The 13,309-nt window shown below is 38.9% G+C and overlaps 1 protein-coding gene across 2 annotated transcripts in view; it reads right to left on the reverse strand.

Annotated features, from left to right (window-relative positions):
* THADA (Thyroid adenoma-associated protein homolog) overlaps nt 1-13,309 on the reverse strand; it is a 212,528-nt gene that overhangs the window by 44,724 nt on the left and 154,495 nt on the right. For both annotated transcript variants that reach the window (XM_083111408.1, XM_083111407.1), the window contains exons 13-17: nt 8,290-8,460; nt 7,604-7,740; nt 5,528-5,700; nt 4,452-4,660; nt 14-146 (exon numbers count right to left, since the gene is read on the reverse strand). In XM_083111408.1, the coding sequence (XP_082967534.1) occupies nt 14-146; nt 4,452-4,660; nt 5,528-5,700; nt 7,604-7,740; nt 8,290-8,460 (823 nt within the window). The remainder of the gene's footprint in view (nt 1-13; nt 147-4,451; nt 4,661-5,527; nt 5,701-7,603; nt 7,741-8,289; nt 8,461-13,309) is intronic.

Below are 13,309 nucleotides of genomic sequence, written 5' to 3' on the forward strand. Positions count from 1 at the left end.
ATTTAAATCTTACCTGAACCATGAAAGGAACACCAGCACTTCTTCTGGTAGCACACATTTTGGTGTTCGGTCTCTCACCATTTATAGCGCACATGAGCTCTGCCAGCCAGCTTCTAGGCAACTGATGCAGGTCATCAACAGGAGATCTGGACAATCAAATTACATCATTAAATCATAAATCACTGTCATGCTTTTCAGTTAGTTCATTCAAAAATCATTAACTGCTTTTACCGACCCAATATTTCTAAAAATCGATTGCATAATTATGCCACTTTGTTGTTTTGTGTATAGAAACAATATGATTCAAGATGGATGCTGTAAATGTGGTTTTAATATTGCATATGTAAAATTTCATGTTTCTGCATTATGATTGCCTTTATTAACTGAGGACATGGTGTTTGGGATGGAGATGGTAGTGCGTCACTGCTTTGTTTGTTCTGGACAGTGGTAGTTAATGAAGGCTGTGGTCCTTCGAATTTAATCAGGAAAACAATCCAATTCACAATGCGGAAACATGAAAATTCACTTATATGCAATATGATTCAAGTATAGCAAATTTCTAAATTACAATTAATTTTTCAAAGGCAATGCCCATTGCAGTCACCTGAATAAATTAATTAAGGAGGTGAATGAATATATTTTCACATGGAATGTTTTCTACTTAATATCTGATGAGTATAATATTGGCTATCAGTAGGGCTGAACAAATACCAATGCTGATGTATCGATATTGGAAGGTATAAGTTCAAATTACTATTCTAGAATCTTGCAGGATCATCAAAATGTAACACTTTTGTGGAGTCTAAATATTCTGGAAATTATTTTGCTGACAGTATTGTGGGGAGGAATTGTACTGTGATCAAATACTTATATCATGTGAAATTATGAATATTTTATAACAAAACCTTGTTATGCTATAGTCCTAATGAAAATTATACGTTAAAATTTTTAAAAAAATTAACTACCTGAAATTGTGTCAATTTCAAAGTATCTACACTGGTATCAGTGAGAATCAATACAAGTATCAGCACTGCTATAAATATCAGGTCAAAGTGGTATCAGCTTGACCCTATTTATCAGTATAAGTTACAATTTCATATCAGTCCATCCTTAGTAATAATAATAATAATAATGATAATACTGCCTTCAAAATACTTGGGCATAATAAAATGGTGCCTTGTGATCAAGGCTGATAAATTGTATGAAAAATTAATATTAAGGTATGTAATTCAAATCAGCAGGAAAAGACAAATACAGACATAAAGTAAGCAAGAATCTAATATGAAGTAAAGCAGTGTTTGAAATTAGTGATTGCAAAACTAGACTATATATTTTTTTTTCCTTTTGACAATTATATATATATATATATATCCTATATGCACTTGTTAATTAAAATGTTTCACCTTTCAAGATACATATCACAGTAACAAATTAAGACATGTATTAATTTTATTATACTTTCTTCCATGCTCATAAAATATGTTTATACAATACATATAGTACATATAACAGTAAATGTGTTTTTGCTTCCCTGGCTTTCGCACATTGATGATTATTTGGATTGGGTGCCTAAATGTGATGCACTGGAAGCCAAATGTGGCCCCTTCAATATTAAGTATTCTTTAAGTATTAAAAACCTCTTTTGATATTTCATTTTAATATGTCACATTATGATTTATTATAAAAGAAAATCCTGATGAACAGATTCTATCGGGCTATCGACCACGTGAGTTGTGGAAATGATTCCAAGCTTTCCAGAGCTAACATCACTCTCATCTTCAGGGTAGAAGTGCAGTTCTGAGCGTCAACCTGGTGTATATACGTTCGTGGACGGGCGGATCAATCAAGTGGCATGTCTGCTACGTGCACGTTTCTGGTTAAATAACGCTAACCAGGCTGGGTCCAGTTCGAGCACCGTGTCGAGATTAAGATTGTCTTTTTCTTCATGAATGGCTATTGCTTCCTTGATAATACGGTCCAAGTAGTGTGAAGTTTTGGCTATGATTTCTGTGTTGCTGAAATCTGGTCTATGTCTCTCGTTGATTGAATGTTCTGCTAGTCCCGACTTTTCAGGGTGGAAATACTTTATGGAGCTTTGATGTTCTTTACAGTGCTGTTCTATTTTCCTACCCGTTTGCCCAATGTATGCTTTCCCGCATTTGCAGGTAATACGGTAGACTCCCGGTGTTTTGAGTCCTAACTCATCCTTGGGGTTGCGTAGTAGGCTTCTGATCTTTGAAGGTGGTTTGTGAATGGTTTTTATGTTATGTTTCTTTAGAATTCGACTCATAACTCCGGAGAGATTTCCGGTGTAAGGAAGGATGGCTATCTTCTGGTCAGCTTTGTCCATGTCCCCTCGTGTGTCTGGATTCCCCGATGTGTCTGGATTCCCCAGCGTGTCTGGATTCCCCGGCATGTCTGAATTCCCCAGCATGTCTGGATTCCCCGGCGTGTCTGGGTTCCCCGATGTGTCCGGATTCCCTGGTGTGCTGGTCTTCTTGGACAGTACTTGTTTTAATGTCATGTTGATGTTGTGTTCCGAGTACCTGTTCTGTTTGAAAGCTGTGCAAAGATGTTGTATTTCTACTGATAGAAATAAAGTAGAGAGAACTGTAGCTCGTTGAGATGGGTGGTGAAAACTGTTGGCATTGAGATATAGATCGGTGTGAGTCGGTTTCCGGTATGCACTGTGTCCCAAGGATCCGTCTGGCTTGCGTCTGATGAGAATATCCAGGAACGGCAGGCTGTTGTTCTTCTCAGTCTCCACATGGTGAACTTTATATTTGGGTGTTGATTGTTTAGATGATCTAGGAATGGCTGAAGAATTTCTTTACCATGCGGCCAGACGGCATATATGTCGTTGACATATCTGTAGAAGGGGGTGGGTTTCAACGGAGCTGTGCGCAGCACTTTGTGTTCAAAGTTCTCCATGAAAAAATTGGCTATGGCAAGTGAGAAGCCCATTGCCACACCATCGGTTTGTTCGTAGTACTGTCCACCGTAGATGAAGTAGGTAGACGTCAGTGTGTGCTTGAACAGACTGATGATTTCTGGTGTGATTGATTGACTGATTGATTTAGTTTATTTTACTTCGCGTTTTGTGCTTCTTGGCTAATTTGCGAAGATGGGGATGAGTGATGAAATGATGAAATTGATGAATGGACATTCACAAACAACCAAGCCCGACCAGGATTCGAACCCGGGACCCTTGGCATCGCAGCGCGATGTGCTAACCACTCGGCCACAGGGTCGGGCAATTTCTGGTGTGAAGTGGCGTTCTAGTAGTTGAAGGGAATCTTGAAGTGGCACTTTGGTAAAGAGTGACACAACATCGAAGCTGACTAGGATGTCATCTGATGATGTTCTGATCTGCTGAAGTGTCTTGATGAATTCAGTGGAGTTTGTCACATGATGTTCACATTTGCCTATCAGTGGTTGAAGCTGGGTTGTCAGGAATTTGGCAAGTCTGTATGTTGGGCATCCAATGGCGCTGACGATCGGTCTTAATGGCACTGCGGTCTTGTGTATTTTTGGCAGTCCATACAGTTGTGGTGGTATTGTTCCGGCTGGTGTCAATTTGTCCTGAATGGGTTTCGGCAATGATGTTTTCTTCAAAAGTGCTCTGATCTTTCTTTCAACTGCTGCTGTAGGATCTTGGGAAAATTTCCTCTATGTGGAGTCTGCTAGAAGTTCTGAAATTTTCTTGTCGTAGTCTGCGGTCTGGAGAATAACTGATGTGTTTCCTTTGTCTGCTGGAAAAATGTTAGGTCTAGGTGGAACGGCCCTTTTAAGGGCCACATAAGTTTCTCGACGTATGTCTTGAGCGGTCTCGTCGGGAAGATCTTTTACAGTTTGCTCAATACTGCTGATTATGTCCCTGATGAAGATACTTTTGGGTGCTGCAGCAAGTTTAAACCCTTCGAAAGGATAGATATCGTGACTTCATCCAAAGTCCTGTCCGTTAGGTTGACCACGGTCTGGTTGGTGTTCTGGTCGGCTGGCTTGGCTGTTGGTAGACTGGCTGCTTCTAGATGGCTGAGTTTTCTTGTTTGTTTTGCTGTAACCTGGTTCATTTGTAGTTCCATGTGGGCTCTGGTTGTGGAGTCGGTCCATTCCCAGTCCATCAGAGATACAGAAGATGCAATTTCTAGGTGGATGCCTAGTAGACTCCTGTTGGCATGCTCAAGTTCCCGGCATGTGGAGTGTACCCTTTCCTTACCAGCACCATGCTGGCGTATCTTAAAATTCTACTGGTAGCGATGTTCTTGATGGGGTATTTTAATGTGGTGAAGGTTGGGATGACGTTCTTGTCTCTGAACTGAAGTAAGAAAGCTAAGCTTAAGAGTAGCTTCGCTTTCTTGATCTGTAAGTCCTCGAATCTACAGATGTAGATTCTACAATTTAATTATGCATAGGAACTGACCAAACAACACACAATCTAATAGACTTACCTCCACAACCTGAGGCACAGTTTACAGAAGCCAACATATGCTTGTTCAAATGCCCCTCGGTGTTTTGTTTCTGCCAGCAATGCAGTGAAATGATCTCCTATTGCAAGAAGGCTTTCCTTGGTTATAAGCCCACCACCATCTTGTTCACGCAGTTTTCCTTCATTGAAAAGTGGTGCATTGTACGAAATTTCTCCAAGAAACAATGATACCTATGGCAGACATCAACAAATATAATTACTACAATATATACATACTTGTAGATTACAGAGACAGTATTATGCCCAGGATTTTTGTAGGTCGGGAGGGGAGAGATATGATGGTAAGTAACACAAGAGTTAAAAAAAAGCATTGTTAAATAACAAAACTGCACACTACAATCTATATACATAAATTGTAGTATTATTCATGTAAGTGCTCAAAGTGGATATTTCTAATGTTCTGTCAAGCCTTGGGGAGAGGGAAAGCTTATGCAAATTATCTTGGCTCTAAGCACTGATTCCCATAACCAATAAAACTACCGGTACTCTACGGATATCTCATGACCACAACCATATTTCATTTTACTTCTTTCAAAACATGTGTTTAACAAAAATTCTTTGAACTTTTTTTGTCCATGTTTCTCATTAAGGTATGATATGCCTATTAAGATAGTTAATAGTATCTTTATATGATTAGTTTACTAATCAATATTACGTATATTTAGCCTTCTGTTTCATATTTGGATCTGTGATCATGCCTCTGCCACAGTAACTGATGGTTTGCATTCTTGCAGGAGTTTGTAGGTTCGGCTTGTTTGCACATGTTTGATGCACACGTTAATATAATTTATAAAATAATTGAAAAATACACAACCTCAGTCATTTGTGGATATGATGTGATCACCACCATACTCCAGCTGCCTTCAATCCTGAAAGGTTGCTCCTGACTACCCATTCATTGGAAAAATTCCCATCTAAATTCACCCACCCCAGGAATTGAACCTGGGTCTCCCACATGGCAATCAGATATCCTACCAATTAGACAATCACGGTTCTTCACAGAAAATTCTACAATATTAGAATGTAGCCATGCTGTACCTCTTTAACTGTTCTCCAGGAGCACAACAAGACCATTTGGGCTGTCACACACCGCATCTTAGATCCATGGGCCAAAGAACAAGACTTGGAGGCTTCATCCAGATCACCATTTGAAACAACTTCAAATTTGATGCTGCTGCCAGATAATGCACTCTCCAAACAACGAACAACATCTAATAACAAAAACAATATATAACTGAAAGACTATGCATTATTATACACTTCATACATGACAAATCATTGAAAACAAAATTATCTAGCCAAATATAAACATAAAGCCTCAAGTTGTCTATGTTTGGCGTGGTTAATAAAGAAAAAAATAATGACACTCCACACACAATTAAAAATCAAATCATTGCAGTGAAAACCATTATTCGAAAGTACTGTTGGAATATAATAATAAATTAATGCATAATAAATGCAAACATTTCCACACTGTATTAACCTTTAAATGCTGGGATGTGACATACATGTCACATTCACGTGAGTTTGCTAAAGCAGAGATGTGGCATATGTGTCAGTCACACTTGGTTTTTTCTACTTTTGGACCATAGTTGTGAGTCAGGTTATGTTTGGACATAACATGTATTAGGTGCTACAGGAACCCTGCTTAATTAGAAACATTTAAATTGATTCTGGCTTCATCTGAAGGAGGGGAAGATTTCCCACTGAAAAAAATCTTGGCTATTACGATAGAAATTATATTTTTTCTCCAAAAGCATCAGCAGCAAGTGTGCAATTCTTGCCATGGGAATGGAACACATCAGACTGTATGTAGGTAAAAGCAAAGTAAAGTGCTCCCTTGTGTTTTGCAGCATGCCATAAAGATGTTTAGGGGGTGTGAAGTTAGGGCCGCACACTTTCTTGATCACGGCCGAAGGTAGGGGTGATGTGATCAGCACCAAGTCCCTGGCTGCCTATTACCCCCCCCCCCCCCAGAGTTTCATACAGGTACCCACTTTATATGACTTTGGAGCAGCTTGAACAGGTGGAAAAAATCCCAGTTGTCCCCCACCGGGGATCAAACCTAGGTCCCTCGCATGGCTACTGTGGTTTGTGGCTGCATGTAGGTATCGTTTTGAATCTTCACATCCTGGCATTGCCTACGTGGGATCCGACAAAGTTCAAATTTTGTAAAATAAGAAGGAATTTTAAATTTCTCACAGAAAAAAGCAGAGCTTTTACATTAGAAAATGTGTTTTTCTCTGAAAGTATAAGCAGCAAGTTCAAATTTCGTATAAGAATAAGATTTTCTTTTACTTTGTCTTCTTATTTTTCCATTTAGTAAAAAAAAAATTTTTTTCAACCATAGGCTTGTGTAGTGGAACCTACATTGACCAAAGAGTCCAGTGCATCCTTCTCCCATATGAGGGGAGGGGCAGAGTGGAGCATGCTTCCTTATAGCCCGAGTTGAACAGATGAAGGAGAAGGTGCACAAAGAATTTGGGCCAAAGGGTTCTTTTGTTTGTGCCTCAACTTCACTAAAAAACGAGCTATATAATTTGTAACTTTAGCATTTGTAGTTTCCAAGATATAAACTTTTATTTAAAACCTTGAGCAATTTTAAACTTCACACAGAAAATCACACCTTATTGCATAAAAGGGCCTTGGCATTTAAGGGCTAAGCACACTTGCACAGAATCCTGTATCTACTAAGCTAGCAAGCCAAATTTGTCACTCCACATCAAAAATTGCTAAAAGTCTGGCTAAAGTCAAATTTTCCAACCCAGATAATGAACAACACTGTTTCCAATGTTTCAAAGTCTTCTTGCTTGCATCATCATTGAACATGTACGTATATTAAGACTAAATATTTAAACTACTTTATATACAGCACATGATATTATAGTATATTTGTAAAAATGATAAACTATAAATACCTAATAGATGAAATATCGAAAGTATTGTATGGTTGTTTCAAGAAGAACAATATTATATCATGTAACAAAACATTCAGTCCTTGTAGTGACTCTGAAGTTATGAACAATATATTTTTTGTAAGAAATCATAAAAAGCTGTTTTAATTGTAATGCCAACCTCATCTGTAAAATTACACATGCAACATTGCAATCCTACCTGTGCCAATATTGAGAGGAACATGTCCCTCTGGTGAAGCACTATTTACAACATGTGACACAGCATCTGTCAGTTCGAAGCACAGGGAGATGGTTTCTCCCACCAATTGTCTCCATTGTGCACTATGGGAAATTTCACTGAAAGAAATTTAAGTTCAATTAAAGGGTTAAAATTGTGATATTCAATGGAAACTTTACCAGAGAACTAAAGGAGAATATCAATAGTTAAAAATTTATTCCACAAATATTAATATTGTACTAAATAAATGTAATTTTAAAACAATAATTTATTAACCTTAAAGTTTACAATTTTATTTTCTAAATTAGCTCCATGTTTTTTGGATAGTAAAAATTTTGATGCATTATATTTCAAGTATATCAATAGCCATAGTCAGGAAATATAAACTTTGAACTTCAAAAATTTGAATAATGGTAGTCTTAATAACTGAAGACTCACTTTTCATGAACTGACCTCCTTGTCTATTTCAAATAAATTTGGAAAAAAATTGTTACCATGGCACATAACAAATAAATTCCGCTAAACGAACTTATATGTAAAATATTTTGAGCAAATTTACTGACCTTCTGTTGGTCATATAATGGAGCTGATAGTGCTAATTGTCGATTCACATCATGCTTTTACAATCAAACAATTTAGGTTTTCCTCAATTCACACTTAAACCATACCTCATATTAACATCCTGAAGCACATATCGCAAACAGAACAAGGTTCCATACATTGGGCCACTTCCTGCAGCCATTAGTAGACTTCGCTTTGAAACATCCAACTGTTTCTTGAGCCTTCTGTACAAAATACTACATACTCTGAATGCTGATCTTTCAGGAATATCATTTTCCCTGCAACGAGGAGAATGATTATATATTTTTTTAAATACTAGAATTTAGGTAATAACATTTATTCTTACAATTCCACGGTTTCCTTTTACTAGCTGTAGAAGTACAGGGTTATTCAAAATTATTGTTGGGGTTTCAATGTTTTAACCTAGGAAGATCGTGAAACATACAGCATTTATAACCATGTCTGATGCAGACACTCCTAAAGTTTTATTTCATTGCAGACAAGTGTCCTGTAGATACACATTTGGTCACTAGGAGGCAGGCTTTACAAGATGGCAGGTTGGCAGGTTACAGCTCCATTTTTGTGCTTGCATTTTGTAAGTCTGTTACCACTGCCCAAAATACTTCTCAAAGTTTTCCTTTATGATCCCCATGTTGATTAATTGGTTGATTTGGTTTACTTTATTTCGCTGTTTTGCCACACTTTTTGATTTGCAGATTCCCTCTGATTTCCTAGGACTCTGTTGGAAGGCTCTCTAACCTGGTCAACTCGTGCTTCTGGTTTTTCCTTTATGCAGCACCCTGTCTCCTGAAACTGCGCATACCACTGGTGAATGAAATTTGTCATTGAACAACAATAACTGGCAAACTATGATGAAGTTCGAGCACAAAAAACCATGCCATGACCTGCCATCTTCAAATTCTGACTCCTAGTAGCCAAATGCACAACTACAGGAAATTGCCTATTATGAAAGAAAACTTTGAGAAAGCCTCCATCAGTTGGTATGGTTATCAATGCCATATGTTACATGACCTGCCCCGAAAAAAAATATTGGAACCCCAACAATGATTTTGAAAAACCCTGTAAATGGGATTGTACATGTTTGTAAGTTTAAAACATGATTAGAACAGAAGGTTTACACACGGATGGTAATTATTTATCAATGCAGAACATTGTATACTACAATCCTGTATACATTCAAGAATCTATGCATTAGAATTTATAATTGTAGATATACACAGAGGTGTGGCATGCAACTAAGCATTGTAAGCCATGCATATAAATAATAATATTTTAATCCGCATGTAATCCTACAGGGTGAAATTTAACATATTCAAATGTTAATCAGGTGGCTAGTTCGTTATGGGCTCAGTAATCATTAATGCAACAGATGTCACAGTAAAACACTTGTCATTCCGGACAGATACCATAGAGGTCCTTGTTCTTTGCTAGCCAGCACCATGATGCAGTAAGTGACTGTAGACTCCCATGTAAGCAACTTCAAGAATGAATACACTTTTAATGTTGTGCTCAATATTTCAGCGATGTCCTCATCTGAGGGATGGCGTAAATGACTGTAATTGTGTGACTGAAGACTTAAAATTGTTTAGTGCAAGTAATTTCACAAATTGAACATCATACAAGGGTCGTTCAAGGTTGACCGGGACTTTTATTTCTGCAGAGGAAATAGGTAGCAGAAGAAACACCAAACTATGTCAGTTTTTCAAAGTATTCTCCGTGTGCGCCGAGGCACCGTTGCCATCGTTCTGGCAGCTCCCGAATTCCTTTGGCGTAGAAAGAACTTGGTTGTTGTCGTAGCCACTGGAGGACATCGCTCCGCAGTGCTTCATCTGTCGTGAATTTCTTCCCTCCCAGATGGTCTTTAAGGGGTGCAAACAAATGATAATCACTGGGGGCTAAATCCGGACTGTAGGGGGGATGGGGCAGAACTTCCCAGCGCATGTCGGCCAGAGTTGTTGTTGTCACATTGGCCGTGTGAGGGCGGGCATTGTCATGGAGAAGAATGACATTTCCAGACAACATCCCAGGTCTTTTCTTGCGAATGGACTTTCGTACAGCACCACTCAACAATGTGGAGTAGTACTGGGCATTAATCGTGCTCCCTTTGTCCAGAAAATCCACATGGATAACACCCTTCATGTCCCAGAAGACACTTGACATGATCTTTCCAGCGGACGGCTGCGTTTTGCTTTTCTTGGGGGGCGGGGAACCTTTATGTCGCCACTCCATGCTGCGTCTTTTGGTCTCTCACTCGAAACCGATTCAGAAGCTGTTCACAGACCGTCCTGCGTGTCCACTTCTGATCGAATGTCAGCTGGTGGGGAACCCACCTTGCACAGATTTTGCGGAAGCGTAAGTGGTCGTGAATGATTGTCTCAACACTCCCGACACTGATATTCACCTCGGCAGCAATATCCCGCACTGTTACTCGCCGGTTCTCAAGAATCATTTGCTCAACACGTGCGATATTCACTGGTGTGACTGCAGTCGGGCGAATGTGTCCATGCGCTTCATTTGTCACCAGCTCCCGTCCTTCGCGAAACTGCTCACACCATTCGTACACTCTTGTCCGCGACATCGTTTGTTCACCATACTGTGCTTGCAATCATCTGAAAATCTCAGCTGGTTTCACTTTCTCCTTCACGAGAAATTTGATTACACACCGCTGCTCCACAGCCACAGACACACTGCTTGCTGCCATGTTCGCTGCAACTGCTGCGCATGCATGAAATACGTCATGCCCGGCGCTTACTCGCGAAGGAATACATTACGTCACCCGCACGTTTCATCATGATCCGGCTATTCATCGATTTTTTACGTACGAAAATCCCGGTCAACCTTGAACGACCCTTGTATTAAGGTATGGCCAACTCCATTAATCCCCACTCTACCATGAGAAACAGAAGCAGTGAAAGCACTACTTGAAGAAACAAAATTATTACAAATTGTGCACATAGTGTAATATGTGTCGTTCTCCTTGTGTGACACTTAGGGCCAGTTGCATAAACATCACTAACTGGAGATCAGATTTGACCTACGATCTGGGAGTGAACTAAGCTCAAGCTTCTATCATGTTGTATAAAGCTAATTGCCGATTTGTTAATCTTAGATCAAATCCTGATCTTTGGTCAAAGAAATACGTTGGCAACATGGCAAATCCAGACATGTTGCTAGTGTGCCTGTGATGTTGCCAATTGTCCAAAACTGAACAGCAAACATTTTTAAGTCGGTTTCGGAAAATGCACGTATTTAATATTTGAATAAAGAATAAATCTGAGGTGCTGGACGTAGTAAATATTCGAACATGTTGCAAATTTAGTAAAATTACGTAAAATTAGATACTAAACAGCCATTTATTGCTTGTACAAGTTCCACATGGATGATTTGTCATTGACAATGAAAGCAACTATTGGTTCTCGGTTGCAAAGAGGAAAAATATGTTTGCATAAATAGAATTTTTTTTAAATTTGTATTTCTTTTTAATGCTAAAAAGAGATATAACAACTTTCGTATACTCGGATTTGGAGCTATTGTTCATCTGAGGAGATGTTTATTATATTTATTTTGTGATTACACGATAACGTGTTACAGGTGGACCATTAGTTCCTGTAAGTAGTATACGGAATTTTCCTTGCACTTAATTGAATAATCTACGTTGTGAAATGCAAAATGTGTTTGCATTTTTCCGAATGGAAAGAAATATTGAAACAACAATGGCGTTTGTCCTCTCGGATGTAAATTATGTCCAAAACAAATAATATTCAAAATAAAATATGTGTTATTTATATATCAGGAGGAGAGAAAGCTTTACCAACTAAAATGCAACATTCTCGGTTCATAAAGCAGTAGATATATATATACTACAGCCAATGTTACATGCTCTGTTCCATTCTGCGGACAAAATTGGATTGCAATGACACTTGGCTGGATGCAGTAAAGCGAAATGGTAATATTTTTATACTCTCTGTTCATCCCAATGCAAGTTTTATAATGATATCAACAAGAAAACGAAAACGGGTCATATTTTCTGCTTGTATCAACACTTCATTGTTCTCAAGTTACCATTCTCTGATTGTGAAATTAAACAATATTACAATATGCTCTTGCAGTCATATTAGGCACATTTCAAGAAAAAAATACATGGTATTTCAAACAGTAAATAACAATGACACACAATATATGGAAAGAAAGAAAAATGGAAGAAATATTTATCATTGTTCACCTCGTTGTGCATGCTACTTCTTTATTATTATGGAAACAGGATTTTATGAATTGATTCTCCGGTCTTGCCATCTTGTTACGTTCACTTGCAACACATTTTACAAGCAAATATTCGTTAGTACAGCCATGTTACAACAGCTGAACTTCGGTCAATATCTGTTGATCAGAGAAAAATTGCGGGTCAACTTTGACCACAGATCGCAGGGACTTAATCTCAGTTCAACTTTTATACAACACAAAATCAGAGTTCAGCGTGACTGCAGATCAATTTTAAAACATTAAAACATTACACCCATGTGTAAACTGATGGTTCGTCACAGTATCCATTGTTCAACATTTACCCCTTCTTTTCGAAAAACTCAAAACAAACTCTGTCCTTGAAACATTTTCAGAGTAGTTAGAAACAGAGATGTCCAGCCTCCAGAGGCCAGGCCTCATGAGGCCCAACCTCAGCCTCGACCTCCAACAGACTTGCAAGGCTGAGGCCATGTGAGGCCAGAAGCCAAGATAAAGTTTGGAGGCTGCAGCCATTGGAGGCCAGAGGCCAAGATGGAGTTTGGAGGCTGAGGACATTAGAGGCTGGAGTCCAAGATGGAGTTTGGAGGCTGAGGCAATGTGAGGCTGGAGGCCAACCTTGAGCTCGGAGGATGAGGCCGTTGGAGGCCAGAGTCCAAGATGGAGTTCAGAGATTGAGGCCCTGTGAGGCTGGAGGCCGAGATGGAGTTTGGAGACTGAGGCCCATGTGAAGCTGGAGGTCATCCTTGAGCTCTGAGACCGAAGTCAAATGGACATCTCTCGGTGGCAGTGAGTCCAACGGTCGGTAGGTAGGCACTGGCCCTCATGGGCTGTTGCACCACACGTTATTATTTTATTATTATTACATTT

Source organism: Lepisma saccharinum, chromosome 25 (genome assembly GCF_977018435.1).
Source record: "Lepisma saccharinum chromosome 25, izLepSacc3.1, whole genome shotgun sequence".
Taxonomy (NCBI): domain Eukaryota; kingdom Metazoa; phylum Arthropoda; class Insecta; order Zygentoma; family Lepismatidae; genus Lepisma; species Lepisma saccharinum.